General features: G+C 38.8%; 1 protein-coding gene across 1 annotated transcript in view; it reads left to right on the top strand.

Annotated features, from left to right (window-relative positions):
• UNC80 (unc-80 homolog, NALCN channel complex subunit) overlaps window positions 1-18,220 on the top strand; it is a 222,889-nt gene that overhangs the window by 15,218 nt on the left and 189,451 nt on the right. The window contains exon 6 of the mRNA XM_055574457.1: window positions 1,567-1,706. Within this exon, the coding sequence (XP_055430432.1) occupies window positions 1,567-1,706 (140 nt within the window). The remainder of the gene's footprint in view (window positions 1-1,566; window positions 1,707-18,220) is intronic.

Below are 18,220 nucleotides of genomic sequence, written 5' to 3' on the forward strand. Positions count from 1 at the left end.
TTTATTAGCTCATCATTCCACAGAGGCTCATTATATATACGAGGCACTGTCCTTTTATTGCATGCTTTCCTCCTTAGGTGCCTTTAGTGGGTCCCCTCACCTCAAGACCAAACTCCTCCTCCTGGTTCTCTGTGCCTTCCGCCACCTAGCATCATCCTTCTTAGGTGACCTCAATTATCCCTTTAGTTAGTAAAGTGCTGCTCCCAGGATGCAGGGCTTGCAACATTAGCCTCTGAGGCTTTGCTCAGACAGTTCCCTTATACTGGATTGCTCTCTTTCCTCCCTTTACCTATCTAAATTGTATCTTTAGGGACTGATTTAGACCTTGACTCCTCATGAACTCTTATCTAGTTGCTTTAACCTGCACTGTCCAATATGACAGCCACCAGGTCCATTTGGCTACTGAGCACTTGAAATATGACTATTTTGAATTGATCGAATGGTGTTAAGTGTAAAATGTACACCATATTTTGAAGAAAATGTAAATATCTTAATAATATTTATATTGATGACAAGTTGAAATTAAAATTTTGGATTAAACAGAATATAGAGTTAAAATTTAAATTTTATCTATTTCATTTTATTTTAAAAATAAGATACGTGTCTCCTATTTATGGCTTGCATTGTACTCCTGTTGGACATGATGCTATAATCTTTGTTTATCTGTTTTAAAATTTAGCTGTAAGTTCTTGATTTCAAGGCCAGATTCATCTAATATATTTTTATCTCCAAAGCATCTAACATGAAACATACATAGTATGTTCTTGCTAAAGGATTCTTTGATCAAATTCAGAAGACTTATTTTATCAAATTTCTAGCTGTATTCTATTCGCTCTATGCATCATGGTTGAACAATACTTTCTTATTTTACATATGAAAATACAATGGAAGTTGTAAGGGGTTAAAATACTATGATCAGTTTTTGTGGGTCTATCTTTTAGCAAAGAAATTTATCTGTAATACTGACGGAAAAATATCTCACATTGGGCAGAATTACATTTATTAGATAAATGTAATTAAAGTAAGCTACTCTGTTAATAAAGTGAAATGAATTTGTGCTTACAAATAAAGGTTATTGTATTCATTTGGGAGAAATGTCTTCCATCTCCCCTCTGATGAATGACAAAAAAATCTGAGCCTTGCATTTTCATGTCCATGCTTTGGCTTTGATTTGATTAGCTGTTTTTCACTTACCCTTGTTTTCTGCCTCATCCCTCTATTCCATTCACCTCAGTACTGACATATCTTTGATGAATTATTGGTTTGTAGCTCTTCTTCTGCAGACACTGGATATGGAGGTGAAAAGAGAAAAGAATCAAGGGCAAAATGAAATAAAAGACATAAAAGTACTTAGGCTAAAAGGCTTCTCATGATACAGGGGCTCTTTAGAAGCCTGTTTCTGTTCCTTCTTAGATGAAGGCAAAATCCCTTTGTCTATGACATATTTATACTGCAAATTTTTTTAATTTAAAAAACAATGTATGTACAATAATATGATACTTCTGGAAGATATTCCTGAAGGAAAAAAAAAAAAAAACACTAATCTACTATCTCCAACCCCAAAAGGGACTCCAAGTGGTCTGTGAAACGTTCCAGTCAGATTCCATCTCACCCAAGGCCACCATTTCCGGCTGCCACAGAGGAAACTCCCTTGATGGAAGTCTGTCCTCCCAAACTTCCCAGGAAAGAGGACCATCGCACTCCAGGTACATGACTGCAATATGATGGACAAAAATGTATTTCCAGATCCTCAAAACTAAATATGAATTTCCAGCTACTCGTATAGCCTCTCTGTCTCTTAAAATGTGTAAATGTATGATATATGTATACATATTCTGGGTCAGAGTATAATTACGTGAATACGTCTATAAATAGCTGGACGTATTCTTAAATAGCTCATTTAAACACATTCAGGCAGGCGTGGTAAGACATGATTTAATGAGATGTCTGAATTGAATTTTAAATATTTCAAAGTGGAATGATGCTATCAAAAGCTTATGTTGCAGGAATGTGAAAGGATCTGCTTTAATGTATAAAAATACTTCATACTAGCAGATCCTTGTATTAAGAATGGGTGCCTCTTAAGTACACATAGGGCATTTTGGAATCTATTCTTTGTGAACATTCCAAAGCCGCCTCTGTTAGCTGGTGTCATAGTGAATTTGCTTACCAATGCCTTCTCTAGGAACAAACATTAGTCCACTTCTTCCTGCTCTCTGATGAAATTAAGGAAACCTGGATTCATGAGGTTTGCCTTTGTGCCCGTTTATAAACTCCACCTAGCAGGGGAGGAGACCATTTGTATATACCTGTTTTCAAATAAGGTTACAGTCTAATGGATAGTGTTTTAAAAGGTGGTATGTTTAAAATAGCTTTATTGAAGTATAATTTATATACCATAAAATTCACCCTTTTACGTGTACAATTTAATGGTTTTAAGCAAATTTCCAAAATTCTGCAACTATCAACACACTTCAATTTCAGAACACTTTTATAACCCCCCAAAATATCCCCTCCGTCCATTTCAGTCACTCCCGTTCCTACACCCTGATCTAGATGATCTCTTAACATGCTTTTTGTCTATATATGGTTGCAATTCTGGATACTCCAAATAAGTGGAATCATACCATGTGTGGTCTTTTAAAAGCATTTGACTTCTTTGCTTTAGCGTAGTGTTTTAGATCATTGCATATGTCAATAGTTTATTCTTCTTTATTGCTGTAATGTATCCATACAACAATATTCTGTTGTTTGGATATACTACATTTTGTTTACTCATGCATCAGCTGATGGATGTCTGGGTTGTTTATAACTTTTTGTCTATGGTGAATAATACTTTGATGAACATTCGTATATAAATTTTTGGATGAGCATATGTTTTTAATTCCTTTGAATAGACACCTGGAATGAAATTGCTGGGTTGTATGACTCATTGTAAAAGACTCTGATGCTGGGAGGGATTGGGGGCAGGAGAAGAAGGGGACGACAGAGGATGAGATGGCTGGATGGCATCACTGACTCGATGGACGTGAGTCTGAGTGAACTCTGGGAGTTGGTGCTGGACAGGGAGGCCTGGTGTGCTGCAATTCATGGGGTCACAAAGAGTTGGACATGTCTGAGCAACTGAACTGAACTGAACTGATGGTAAATTTAATATTTTTTTGAGAACTATAAAACTGTTTTACAAAATGTCTATACCATTTTACCTTCCCACCAGAAATGTCTGGAGATTCATTTATCTCTATATCCTTGACAGAATGTGTTATTGTTGTTTTATTATAGCCTTTCTAGTGGGTGTGATGTGGGATCTGACTGTGGTTTTAATTTATATTTTCCTAGTGAGCAATGATGTTAAGTATATTTTCATGTCTTTATAAGCTATTTGGGTATCTTCTTAGGTGAAATATCTATTTAAACATTTTGCCCAAGTTTTAACTGGGTCATTTGTCCTCTTATTATTGAATTGTAAGAGTTTTTATGTATTCTGAATACATATTCAGAATGTCCTTATACCTCTCCCCACGCTGGAAAAAGATCCATAGATATTTCTTCTCAGTATTAACTTGCCTTTTTGTTCTAAAATGATTTACCTTCTTCTGGCTCCAGACAGATAAAAGAGAGTAAATGCATAAATAAATTATTTTCAGTTTACTCTAAGTATAAGAAGGCAAATAAGGACGGGATGGGCTCTTTCTCTCAGAGATCTAAATAATATGGAGGAGATGGCCTCAGGAAGATCTGGGAAGAGCAGTCCAGGCAGAGGGAACAAGCCTAAAGGCTTCGAAGTGGGAACAAGTTCAGTGTATTCCAGGAACGGAAGGAAGGCCAGTGTGACCAGGGGCTATTGATGAGCAAGTGGGCAAGGTGAGGGAATCAAGCCAGAGAGGCCATGAGGAGTCAGATCACAGAGCAGCCCGGAGGCCATGGTAAGAAATTTGAATTTTGTTCCAGGTGTCATGAAAAGTCATTAGAGTTGTTTGAGCAGTAGAGTGTAATGTCACTGAATTATACCTCTTAAAGATCACTCCAGATGGTTTATGAAAATAGACTTGGAAAGAAAAGCAGACACAGAGATTAGTTAGGAGACACTTTCCATGGTCCAGGTGGGAGAAGAGGTGGCTTGGTTAGGGTGGAGGTAGTAAGGGTAGAAAGGCTGAGATTAGGCTGTAATTGGGATATATTTAAAATAGAGCTGCAATGACTAGATGTGAGGAGTGAGAAAAAGGAAAGAATCAAGCATAACTTAAGTTTATGACTTGAATAACTGTGAGTAGTTATGAAAAGGACATCTTTTTTGGGTGTTAGTTCTAAAAGGTCTTGTAGGTCTTCATAGAACTGTTCAACTTCAGCTTCTTCAGCATTACTGGTTGGGGCATAGACTTGGATTAGTGTGATATTGAATGGTTTGCCTTGGAAACAAACAGAGATCATTCTGTCATTTTTGAGATTGCATCCAAGTACTGCATTTCGAACTCTTTTGTTGACCATGATGGCTACTCCATTTCTTCTGAGGGATTCCTGCCCGCAGTAGTAGATATAATGGTCATCTGAGTTAAATTCACCCTTTCCAGTCCATTTTAGTTCGCTTATTCTTAGAATGTCGATGTTCACTCTTGCCATCTCCTGTTTGACCACTTCCAATTTGCCTTGATTCATGGACCTGACATTCCAGGTTCCTATGCAATATTGCTCTTTACAGCATTGGACCTTGCTTCTATCACCAGTCATATCCACAACTGGGTATTGTTTTTGCTTTGGCTCCATCCCTTCATTCTTTCTGGAGTTATTTCTCCACTGATTTCCAGTAGCATATTGGGCACCTACTGACCAGGGGAGTTCCTCTTTCAGTATCCTATCATTTTGCCTTTTCATACTGTTCATGGGGTTCTCAAGACAAGAATACTGAAGTGGTTTGCCATTCCCTTCTCCAGTGGACCACATTCTGTCAGACCTCTCCACCATGATCCACCCGTCTTGGGTGGCCCCACGGGCATGGCTTAGTTTCATCGAATTAGACAAGGCTGTGGTCCTAGTGTGATTAGATTGACTAGTTTTCTATGAGTATGGGTTCAGTGTGTCTGCCCTCTGATGCCCTCTTGCAACACCTACCATCTTGGGTTTTTCTTATTTTGGGCATGGGATATCTCTTCATGGCTGCTCCAGCAAAGTGCAGCTGCTGCTCTTTACCTAGGATGAGAGGTATCTCCTCACCACTGCCCCTTCTAACCTTGAATGTGGAGTAGCTCCTCTAGGCCCTCCTGCACCCTTGCAGCCACTGCTCTTTGGAGGTGGGGTTGCTCCTCCTGGCTGTGACCCCTGGCCTCGGGTGTGGGGTAGTTCCTCCTGGCCGCTGCCCCTGGCCTCGGGTGTGGGGTAGCTCCTCCCGGCTGCTGCCCCTGACCTCGGACGTGGGGTAGCCACCCGCGCTAAATGCGCCGGTTGCAGCCGCCCAATAGGGGACTGGAATGCAAAAGTAGGAAGTCAAGAAACACCTGGAGTAACAGGCAAATTTGGCCTTGGAATACGGAATGAAGCAGGGCAAAGAGTAATAGAGTTTTGCCAAGAAAATGCACTGGTCATAGCAAACATCCTCTTTCAACAACACAAGAGAAGACTCTACACATGGACATCACCAGATGGTCAACACAGAAATCAGATTGATTATATTCTTTGCAGCCAAAGATGGAGAAGCTCTATACAGTCAGCAAAAACAAGACCAGGAGCTGACTGTGGCTCAGATCATGAACTCCTTATTGCCAAATTCAGACTGAAATTGAAGAATGTGACCATTCAGGTATGACCTAAATCAAATCCCTTATGATTATACAGTGGAAGTGAGAAATAGATTTAAGGGCCTAGATCTGATAAATAGAGTGCCTGATGAACTATGGACTGAGGTTCGTGACATTGTCCAGGAGACAGGGATCAAGACCATCCCCATGGAAAAGAAATGCAAAAAAGCAAAATGGCTGGGGAGGCCTTACAAATAGCTGTGAAAAGAAGAGAAGCGAAAAGCAAAGGACAAAAGGAAAGATACAGGCATCTGAATGCAGAGTTCCAAAGAATAGCAAGGAGAGATAAGAAAGCCTTCCTCAGCGATCAATGCAAAGAAATAGAGGAAAACAACAGAATGGGAAAGACTAGACATCTCTTCAAGAAAATTAAAGATACCAAGGGAACATTTCCTGCAAAGATGGGCTCAATAAAGGACAGAAATGGTATGGACCAAACAGAAGCAGAAGATATTAAGAAGAGGTGGCAAGAATACACAGAAGAACTGTACAAAAAAGATCTTCACAACCCAGATAATCATGATGGTGTGATCACTGACCTAGAGCCAGACATCCTGGAATGTGAAGTCAAGTGGGCCTTGGAAAGCATCACTATGAACAAAGCTAGTGGAGGTGATGGAATTCCAGTTGAGCTATTTCAAATCCTGAAAGATGATGCTGTGAAAGTGCTGCACTCAATATGCCAGCAAATTTGGAACACTCAGCAGTGGCCACAGGACTGGAAAAGGTCAGTTTTCATTCCAATCCCAAAGAAAGGCAATGCCAAAGAATGCTCAAACTACCACACAATTGCACTCATCTCACACGCTAGTAAAGTAATGCTCAAAATTCTCCAAGCCATGCTTCAGCAATACATGAACCGTGAACTTCCAGATGTTCAAGGTGGTTTTAGAAAAGGCAGAGACCAAATTGCCAACATCCGCTGGATCGTCAAAAAAGCAAGAGAGTTCCAGAAAAACATGTATTTCTGCTTTATTGACTATGCCAAAGCCTTTGACTATGTGGATCACAAGAAACTGTGGAAAATTCTGAAAGAGATGGGAATACCAGACCACCTGACCTGCCTCTTGAGAAATCTATATGCAGGTCAGGAAGCAACAGTTAGAACTCGACATGGAACAACAGACTGGTTCCAAATAGGAAAAGGAGTACGTCAAGGCTGTATATTGTCACCCTGCTTATTTAACTTATATGCAGAGTACATCATGAGAAACGCTGGGCTGGAAGAAGCACAAGCTGGAATCAAGGTTGCTGGGAGAAATATCAATAACCTCAGATATGCAGATGACACCACCCTTATGGCAGAAGGTGAAGAGGAACTAAAAAGCCTCTTGATGAAGGTGAAAGAGGAGAGTGAAAAAGTTGGCTTAAAGCTCAACATTCACAAAACGAAGATCATGGCATCTGGTCCCATCACTTCATGGGAAATAGATGGGGAAATACTGGAAACAGTGTCAGACGTTATTTTTTGGGGCTCCAAAATCACTGCAGATGGTCACTGCAGCCATGAAATTAAAAGATGCTTACTCCTTGGGAGGACAGTTATGACCAACCTAGATAGCATATTCAAAAGCAGAGACATTACTTTGCCAACAAAGGTCCGTCTAGTCAAGGCTATGGTTTTTCCAGTAGTCATGTGTGGATGTGAGAGTTGGACTGTGAAGAAAGCTGAGCGTTGAAGAATTGATGCTTTTGAACTGTGGTGTTGGAGAAGACTCTTGAGAGTCCCTTGGACTGCAAGGAGATCCAACCAGTCCATTCTGAAGGAGATCAGCCCTGGGATTTCTTTGGAAGGAATGATGCTAAAGCTGAAACTCCAGTACTTTGGCCATCTCATTGGAAGAGTTGACTCACTGGAAAAGACTCTGATGCTGGGAGGGATTGGGGGCAGGAGGAGAAGGGGACAACAGAGTATGAGATGGCTGGATAGCATCATTGACTCGATGGACGTGAGTCTGGGTGAACTCAGGGAATTGGTGATGGACAGAGAGGCCTGGCGTGCTGCGATTCATGGGGTCGTAAAGAGTCAGACATGACTGAGCGACTGGACTGAACTGAACTGAACTGAACTGTGAGTAGTTATTAAATTTATGGCATGAGGAAGACTGAGAAAAATCATGTATGAAAGTATTCTGAACCTGCTTCCTTCTACCTATGTCTGTGGCCCCCACCATATTGTCCAAGCCACTCATCACCTCCTTCCTAGAGTCCTGCAACAGCCTGCTTATTAGTCTCTTATTTACTCTTGTAACTGCCCAATAAAGGATATACAGAGTCATGAAAAAACAATCATGCCACTCCCATACTTTAACTTTTTCAATGGCTGCCCACTGCTCTCAAGATAAAATTCAAAATCCTTGAAATACCCCTCAAAGCTCCACATTATCTGGCTGCTATCAACTTCTCCTGTCTGACATCAGGCAATTACTCACATCCTATCACTAGACTCCAATGTCTTTTGAGTTCTTCACATACAATGTACTTCCTCTTAGCTCTGAGATTTGGAGTATGTTATTCCATCTGCCTGGATGGTTCTTCCTTCTCTCTTTACTTAACCAGCTCCTCCTTCTTCAAGACTCAATTTAAATATTATTTCCTTACTTCCTAGAGAAGCTTTGGCAAATTTTAAATCTGATCACAGAACTCTTGTGTTCTCTTACAGTACAACTGGCAACCATAATTCAAAGACCTGTGTTGTCTAATAAATTAGACAACAACTAATAGATTAGTTGTCTAATAGTTATCTCCTTTCTAGACTGTAAAATGCATGAGCAGAGGGACCAAATCTCTTTTATTCATTGCTCTATCTCTAGTGCCTGGCACATGGCCTTAATGAAGGGCACTGATAAGTAAATAAATTTAATCTTCACAACAGCCACACGAAGAAGACATTGTTCTTATTTTAAAGATGAGGAACTGAAGCATAAAGAGATTAAATGATTCATTCAAGGACACACAGCTAGAAAGCAGAAGATCTAGATTTTTTTTTTTCTAATCAACTGACTTTATTTTATTTTATTTTTAAATTTTATTTTTAAACTTTACATAATTGTATTAGTTTTGCCAAATATCAAAATGAATCCGCCACAGGTATACATGTGTTCCCCATCCCGAACCTTCCTCCCTCCTCCCTCCCCATACCATCCCTCTGGGTCGTCCCAGTGCACCAGCCCCAAGCATCCAGTATCATGCATCGAACCTAGACTGGCAACTCGTTTCATACATGATATTTTACATGTTTCAATGCCATTCTCCCAAATCTTCCCACCCTCTCCCTCTCCCACAGAGTCCATAAGACTGTTCTATACATCAGTGTCTCTTTTGCTGTCTCGTACACAGGGTTACTGTTACCATCTTTCTAAATTCCATATATATGTGTTAGTATACTGTATTGGTGTTTTTCTTTCTGGCTTACTTCACTCTGTATAATAGGCTCCAGTTTCATCCACCTCATTAGAACTGATTCAAATGTATTCTTTTTAATGGCTGAGTAATACTCCATTGTGTATATGTACCATAGCTGTCTTATCCATTCATCTGCTGATGGACATCTAGGTTGCTTCCATGTCCTGGCTATTATAAACAGTGCTGCGATGAACATTGGGGTACATGTATCTCTTTCCCTTCTGGTTTCCTCAGTGTGTATGCCCAGCAGTGGGATTGCTGGATCATAAGGCAGTTCTATTTCCAGTTTTTTAAGGAACCTCCACACTGTTCTCCATAGTGGCTGTACTAGTTTGCATTCCCACCAACAGTGTAAGAGGGTTCCCTTTTCTCCACACCCTCTCCAGCATTTATTACTTGTAGACTTTTGGATCTCAGCCATTCTGACTGGTGTGAAATGGTACCTCATAGTGGTTTTGATTTGCATTTCTCTGATAATGAGTGATGTTGAGCATCTTTTCATGTGTTTGTTAGCCATCTGTGTGTCTTCTTTGGAGAAATGTCTATTTAGTTCTTTGGCCCATTTTTTGATTGGGTCATTTATTTTTCTGGAGTTGAGCTGTAGGAGCTGCTTGTATATTCTCAAGATTAGTTGTTTGTCAGTTGCTTCATTTGCTATTATCTTCTCCCATTCTGAAGGCTGTCTTTTCACCTTGCTAATAGTCTCCTTTGATGTGCAGAAGCTTTTAAGGTTAATTAGGTCCCATTTGTTTATTTTTGCTTTTATTTCCAACATTCTGGGAGGTGGGTCATAGAGGATCCTGCTGTGATGTATGTCAGAGTGTGTTTTGCCTATGTTCCCCTCTAGGAGTTTTATAGTTTCTGGTCTTACATTTAGATCTTTAATCCATTTTGAGTTCATTTTTGTGTATGGTGTTAGAAAGTGTTCTAGTTTCGTTCTTTTACAAGTGGTTGACCAGATTTCCCAGCACCACTTGTTAAAGAGATTGTCTTTAATCCATTGTATATTCTTGCCTCCTTTGTCAAAGATAAGGTGTCCATATGTGTGTGGATTTATCTCTGGGCTTTCTATTTTGCTCCATTGATCTATATTTCTGTCCTTGTGCCAGTACCATACTGTCTTGATAACTGTGGCTTTGTAGTAGAGCCTGAAGTCAGGTAGGTTGATTCCTCCAGTTCCATTCTTCTTTCTCAAGATTGCTTTGGCTATTCGAGGTTTTTTGTATTTCCATACAAATTGTGAAATTATTTGTTCTAGCTCTGTGAAGAATACTGTTGGTAGCTTGATAGGGATTGCATTGAATCTATAAATTGCTTTGGGTAGTATACTCATTTTCACTATATTGATTCTTCCAATCCATGAACATGGTATATTTCTCCATCTGTTAGTGTCCTCTTTGATTTCTTTCACCAGTGTTTTATAGTTTTCTATATATAGGTCTTTAGTTTCTTTAGGTAGATATATTCTTAAGTATTTTATTCTTTCCGTTGCAATGGTGAATGGAATTGTTTCCTTAATTTCTCTTTCTGTTTTCTCATTATTAGTGTATAGGAATGCAAGGGATTTCTGTGTGTTGATTTTATATCCTGCAACTTTAATATAGTCATTGATTAGTTCTAGTAATTTTCTGGTGGAATCTTTAGGGTTTTCTATGTAGAGGATCATGTCATCTGCAAATAGTGAAAGCTTTACTTCTTCTTTTCCCATTTGGATTCCTTTTATTTCTTTTTATGCTCTGATTGCTGTGGCCAACACTTCCAAAACTATGTTGAATAGTAATGGTGAAAGTGGGCACCCTTATCTTGTTCCTGACTTTAGAGGAAATGCTTTCAATTTTTCACCATTGAGGATAATGTTTGCTGTGGGTTTGTCATATATAGCTTTTATTATGTTGAGGTATGTTCCTTCTATTCCTGCTTTCTGGAGAGTTTTGATCATAAATGGATGTTGAATTTTGTCAAAGGCTTTCTCTGCATCTATTGAGATAATCATATGGTTTTTATTTTTCAATTTGTTAATGTGGTGTATTACATTGATTGATTTGCGGATATTGAAGAATCCTTGCATCCCTGGGATAAAGCCCACTTGGTCATGGTGTATGATCTTTTTAATGTGTTGTTGGATTCTGATTGCTAGAATTTTGTTAAGGATTTTTGCATCTATGTTCATCAGTGATATTGGCCTGTAGTTTTCTTTTTTTGTGGGATCTTTGTCAGGTTTTGGTATTAGGGTGATGGTGGCCTCATAGAATGAGTTTGGAAGTTTACCTTCCTCTGCAATTTTCTGGAAGAGTTTGAGCAGGATAGGTGTTAGCTCTTCTCTAAATTTTTGGTAGAATTCAGCAGAAGATCTAGATTTGAGGTCAGTCTAGACAGTTCCATGGTCTACACTCTTCACTACTCTTCCACAAGGAGACAGGTATTTAGGTGGAGCACAGAGGTTCCTATAGAAACCTACCCATCTTCTTAATATGTTTTAATGGAAGCCTTTTTTCTTTTTGACCCCTCATTAAATTAAAGGAGGAAATGTTGTGGTTATTTGCCATAATTGGTCATTTTTGGGAACAAATGCTTAACATCACTTTTCCCTGACCTCTCCCACTAGACCTGAAACTTAGTCCATATTTGGTCCTGACCTAATTGGATCTTTCAGCACTTTAACCCCCATGGGCACTCTATCCTTCCTGTCACTTCCTCCTCTTCTTTTGCATGTTATACTGGTTTCTTTCCCCTTACCTTTCAAGCTGAATCTTTGTAGACTTTTCCTTTGGCTTCGCCTCCATCGCCCTTTTCTTTCTGTTGGTGTTTCCCTCTCCTCCCACATTCTCCCTCTGAGCAGTCTTATTTGCTGCTATAGTTTCAGTCACTCACTATATGTTGATGACCCTCAAACCTTTACATCTGACCTAGACAACTCTTTAAAGCTCCAAACCCATGTAATCAAGAGACTGATAGAAAGCTCTTCCTGTTCCTCCCAGGTACCTCAAACTCTGTCTAAAACCAAATGCATTCTCCTGCCTCCTGTATTTCAGTACATGGTACCACTATCAACCCAGACATTCTAGTCAATAATGTGAAGTTTGCTGCTGCTGCTGCTGCTGCTGCTAAGTCGCTTCAGTCGTGTCCGACTCTGTGCAGCCCCATAGATGGCAGCCCACCAGGCTCCCCGTCCCTGGGATTCTCCAGGCAAGAACACTTGAGTGGGTTGCCATTTCCTTCTCCAGTGCATGAAAGTGAAAAGTGAAAGTGAAGTCGCTCAGTTATGTCTGACTCTTAGCGACCCCATGGACTGCAGCCCACCAGGCTCCTTCGTCCATGGGATTTTCCAGGCAAGAGTACTGGAGTGGGGTGCCATTGCCTTCTCCGAATGTGAGGTTTACTCCCTTCCAAAACCTTTACATTCTGCCTTCTTAATCTCTCTCAAATCCTCTCCTCCTCTCCAACCTTACAGTCACTGACTTAGTTCAGATCCCTATCATTTCTTATTTGGATTTCTGCAGGTGACCCTAATGGTATCTCTATATTTGGTGTTGCCTCCTTTTAATCCATTACCTATATAATGTTACAAAAGTAATTTAAAATACATATCTCATCATTCTCTTCCCTTGTTAACAAATCCTCAGTTGCCATGCATAGTTTTTAGGATACATTTTAAACTCCTTAGTCATCATACCTAAGTCTTCATGATCATTCATATCCAAGCTCACCTCTCTCAATTTTTCACTTGACACTTCTTTTTCCATGCTTATTTTCAATACCAAAATCTGCATTAGCTAACAATTGCAATACAAGTTACCAAAATTTCTTAGCAGCTTAAAATGAAAGACATTTATTATCTCAAGCAGTTTCTGAGGATCACAAATCCAGAAACCGCTTAGCTAAATGACTGTGGCTCAGGGTCTCTCAATGACAAGCCTGATCTGCAGTCATCTGAAGACTTGAATGGGCTGGAGAGTCTGCTTTCAAGGTGATTCATCTAGCTGTTGACCAAAGGGTTTAGTTCTTCAATACTGGGGCTTCTCAAAATAGCTTCTGATGACATGGCAACTGGCTTCCCCCAAAACACATTATCCAAGAAAGTGCATGGGGAACCAAGATGGAAGCTTCACTCTCTATTATAACCTAATCTCCAGATGGAATCTTCAGTGTCTTTTATAACCTAATTACCAAAATAAATGCCATCAATTCTTCTATATTCTGTATCACACCAACCAATCCTAGTATAGTATGAGAGGACATTGCACAAGGTTGTGAACATTAGGAGGCAGGTATTGAGGGCTATTTTGGAGGCTAATTTCAATAAACAATAATGATAACAATGTAACCATCATTTTATGTATAGAGATATGTATAGATGACTGTATGTCTATTTTTATTATGTTATTAAGTATCTTCATATTCCTTCTTCACTAATTCTGTTATACATATTCCAAGGAGTTTAATTTAAATGTGATTTCTTACCTCAGATATAATACTGTGCTTATGCCTGACTTTAAAAAATTGTGAAACAATGTTAGGGTGAAATATTGAGGTCATAAAATACCAGGAACTTAAATTTCCTGCATAATTTTTCTCAACCATAGTAAGCATGGAAATTTGCAAATATAAATAGCAAATGATCTTCTTTCCTCTAATAACATTGATTGTTAATGGCTTTATTTTGATTTGCGTGTAAAGACAAAGATAACAACGATGTTCAAAGTTTCCTCTTTGTGAAAGGACATTGTTTTTTCCCATTTTTGAATACTGCCACACTCAGTCATCTATGTATATATGCATTCTTTGGCATATATATGTGTACACAGTCACCCATACATGTGCGAATTAGATATGAACTCAGTGGCACTTTAGAAAAATGAATTACGTCTTCTCTTTGCCTAGCTGCAGTGGCTGGTTGCCATGGAAATGATGCAGAAGGTAGATCTTTCAGGAAATGCTAATTCTAATGTGTCTTCATTGGAGGAGTTCATGTATTAATCAGAAATAAAGAGAACTTTAATAACAAAACAACGCAAATATGTTAGGAACAAAAGCTATCTGCTTTTATCAAAGAAATCCAATTCACCATCTCTTTTGTCCTGACCTTGACGGAACCAAACATCACTCTTTCTGAAACTCAGCAATCATAGAAGAGATAGCTGGTTTTTAAAAATTAATGTCAGATTTCATCTTTAATTACCATATGCATAGAGTTAATTTCTGCTTCATTAAGTACTGCATGGGGTCAGGACTAATTTCCACAGTTCTCTGCCTCCATAGATTGTCTATTATTTCTAAAGTGTTTTCCTGCTTCAGATGCACTCTACTAGCATCTCCCAACACTGATTAATAATAACTTGGTTTCCTTAAAACCATAGTTGCTTGGAAAATATACTAAGACAATTCCTATCGTTTTTTGATACCCTTTTTTGTCATAATGTAGTCTATGCATATCAAAGAAGTATATGCTAATTATGGAAAAAGTTTTAAGGTATCAAATATTTTTTAAAAATTGAAAATCATCCATGAGCTTATCAGGTAGATATAAACATTATTTTATTTATATATATATATATATATATATATTCCTCTTCATTGCTTTTATGTATACCATTTAAAATAAAACTGATATTCATCCTTTCAGAAATTTTTCATTTTTTCCTACAAAATAACTTATAGAATCATAGAATATTAAAGTTGGAAAGAACTCTTCTATCATATTATACAATAAGCTGCCTTCATATCATCTTTACTCACTTATGTAAGTTTTTTTTTCACATTTAATTAGGTAGATAGTTGATTAGTTAATTACAATAACTTTTATTGGTTACTTCGTGACAAGTTGATTGTCTGATAGTTCTGTCCTAAGTGAAAAATTATTGTTTATTCTTGCCCTTTGTCGGAGAAGGCAATGGCAACCCACTCCAGTACTCTTGCCTGGAAAATCCCATGGATGGAGGAGCCTGGTAGGCTGCAGTCCACGGGGTCGCTAAGAGTCGGATACGACTAAGCGTCTTCGCTTTCACTTTTCACTTTCGTGCATTGGAGAAGGAAATGGCAACCCACTCCAGCATTCTTGCCTGGAGAATCCCAGAGACGGGGGAGCCTGGTGGGCTGCCGTCTATGGGGTCGCACAGAGTTGGACACGACTGAAGTGACTTAGCAGCAGCAGCAGCCCTTTGTTGATTATTCGCCCCAGTGTAACTCACACTTTAAGCCAAATAAACTAGTACTTGAGTAACATTTAAAAATGAGGTATTTCACATGATAATATTTGCTATAGAATGACCTGTTAACTTCATTCTTGTTTCAAATAGAGTTTCTTTAAATATTAAGCAATTGAAATGTTAATTTACTTAGCAAATTTTGATTGCCTAAGTTACAGACTCATTTTTAGTCTCTGAGAGCAGCTCTTTATCGGTGGGAGTTTTGCTGTTGTACATCTGATTATCAGTTGACCTTATCCGTTAGAAAGTAGTTAATGACTATGAGAGTCAACTGTACATTAGTAATTACTTTCAGTCAAATAAGCTTTGTGTGTAGACATAAATATAATCATCTGGCACCCTCAGGGAGACAAAACTGCCAACATATCATTCCAGTTAGTGTTTCCATGTAGGAATTGTTTTGGATGTTGACTTACAAGTACAAAAGTCATGCATTATTTGTTTCTCTAGGGTAATTGTCCTCCAATCATATTGAAATTATTTAAGAATTACCTGGAGAAATTAGGAGTATAGGATGAACAGATGTAAACTACTATACATAAAATAGATAAGCAACAAGGATTTATTGTATAACACAGGGAATTATATTCAGCATCTTATAATAATCTATAATAGAAAACTGAATCATTTTGCTATACACTTGAATTTACACAATATTTTAAATCAAGTATATTTCAATAAGAAAAAAAAGATTACCTGGCTTAGTAGTTTGGGATAAGACTTGGGAGTTTTGCATTTTTACCAACTTCCCTTCTCTCTACCCACCTCTTTGAGGGGCAAAGGGACAGAACAGCTCTGGGGAACTCTGTGGAGAGTGATTAATAAGATCTGTGACCTTCCATGACAGCCCTAAGCAGATCTCTGGGAGGGAGGAGCCTGAGGAAGGAATTGGTGTCCTTTTTCCTTCCCATGTCCTGTGGGAGCCTCCTTCTGCAGAATTCATCCTGCAGCCAAAGGCATGGGAGCCTCCTATACAGTCTATACAGACCAATCTTTCCAGACATGGAGGTAGAGAAAGGTAGAGAGTGGATGGGGTCAGGGAGCAGGGGTTAGAGGCAAATAAGAGATATACTGCCCCCCAAATTACATAATACATATTTACATTATATATTTATATTTTATATATAATGTATATACAGAGTTGTGTATAAAAATGTGTATATTATACAAGGTATATATAGTGTATAAATGTATAGACCTTCTGTATATATAAATAGTGGATTTTTAGTCCATATTGAGAAAGTTCAGGATCTTAGTTGGCTAAAATTCTCTGAAGAAACAGAGAAAAGTACACAACACTGAAGTGGTTAGGTTCGTGTATTTTCACGGGTGAATACACTAGAGTAATCAGCACCCATATAAAACAGAACATTACAAGCACCCCAGTCTGATAAATTATGTAACACTTAATTCATGTTTGTTAAATGAATATACTACCAGCATTTATTTGCCCATTCTCCTTTGGCTGACTTTGAAAATGTTCTCTAGTTTTTTATTGTAACAAAATTGCTGCAATAAACATTCTTGTGCATATATTCCTGTGTACATGAGCAAGAGTTCTTCTAAGGTAGAATTTCTGGATCATAAGGTAACGACTAAAGTTGACTGCTGCTGCTTCTGCTAAGTTGCATCAGTCGTGTCCGACTCTGCGACCCCATAGACGGCAGCCCACCAGGCTCCCCCGTCCCTGGGATTCTCCAGGCAAGAACACTGGAGTGGGTTGCCATTTCCTTCTCCAATGCATCAAAGTGAAAAGTGAAAGTGAAATCGCTCAGTCGTGTCTGACTCTTAGCGACCCCATGGACTGCAGCCTACCAGGCTCCTCCATCTTAGATACTGCCAAATTGCACCCTGAGAGAGTTTGCCAGCAGTGTATGAGTATTCCCAAGTATTTTTTCCCTCAGTAATACTCAATGAGTTTGGGTAAACTCCGGGAGTTGGTGATGGACAGGGAGGCCTGGCATGCTGTGATTCATGGGGTCGCTAAGAGTCAGACACGACTCAGTGACTGAACTGAACTGAACTGAACTGAAAACTCAGTGTCTTCAGTTTTCTGTGGTCTCACAGATTTGTTGAGTGTGAAGTGGTATCCCATTGTGGTCTAACTCTACATTTCCCTGACTGTTCATGAAGTGAAGTCTCTGTTTATTCTCTCTTAATGTTTTCTTTCTGGTTAAATTTTCTTCCATACCCTTTGCCCCATTTGAGCTATTTGTCTTCTTTATTAGGAAGAAGACTAATCCTTTGCAGGCTAAATACATTGCAATTATGTTTTACATTTTGTAAACTTTTCAGTTTGTTTATGTTTTTAATAGAAGTTTTACATTTGAAATAGTCAAATTTATCAGTACTCTCTTAAAATAGTTGGGAAAGTTATCTTCTTTGAGAATCCTTTCACTCATACTCAGTCACATCCAACTCTTTGTGGCTCCCCATTGACTGTACCCCTCCAGGCTCCTCTGCCGATGGGACTTCTCAGACAAGTATACTGGAGTGAGTGGCCATTGCTTTCTCCAGGGGATCTTCCTGACCCACGGATTGAAGCCATGTCTCCTGCGTTGGCAGGCAGATTCTTTAACACGGAGCCACCTGGGAAGCCCTTAGGATCCTGTCATACTAGGTCATAAATATTCTTAGTGTTCTTCTATTTTGTCTTTCTGAAGTCTCTAGTTCATCTAAAGTTGCCTTTTTTTTTTTTTTGATACATGATGGTATGAAATAAGGATTTGGTTCTACCACATAAATAACTCAGTTTCTTGAATGGCTATTTTCCTGCAAATGTGTAACTTTATTGAGTATTAGTGTCAGTGTACACGT

Source organism: Bubalus kerabau, chromosome 3, assembly GCF_029407905.1.
Source record: "Bubalus kerabau isolate K-KA32 ecotype Philippines breed swamp buffalo chromosome 3, PCC_UOA_SB_1v2, whole genome shotgun sequence".
NCBI classification, from domain to species: Eukaryota; Metazoa; Chordata; class Mammalia; order Artiodactyla; family Bovidae; genus Bubalus; species Bubalus kerabau.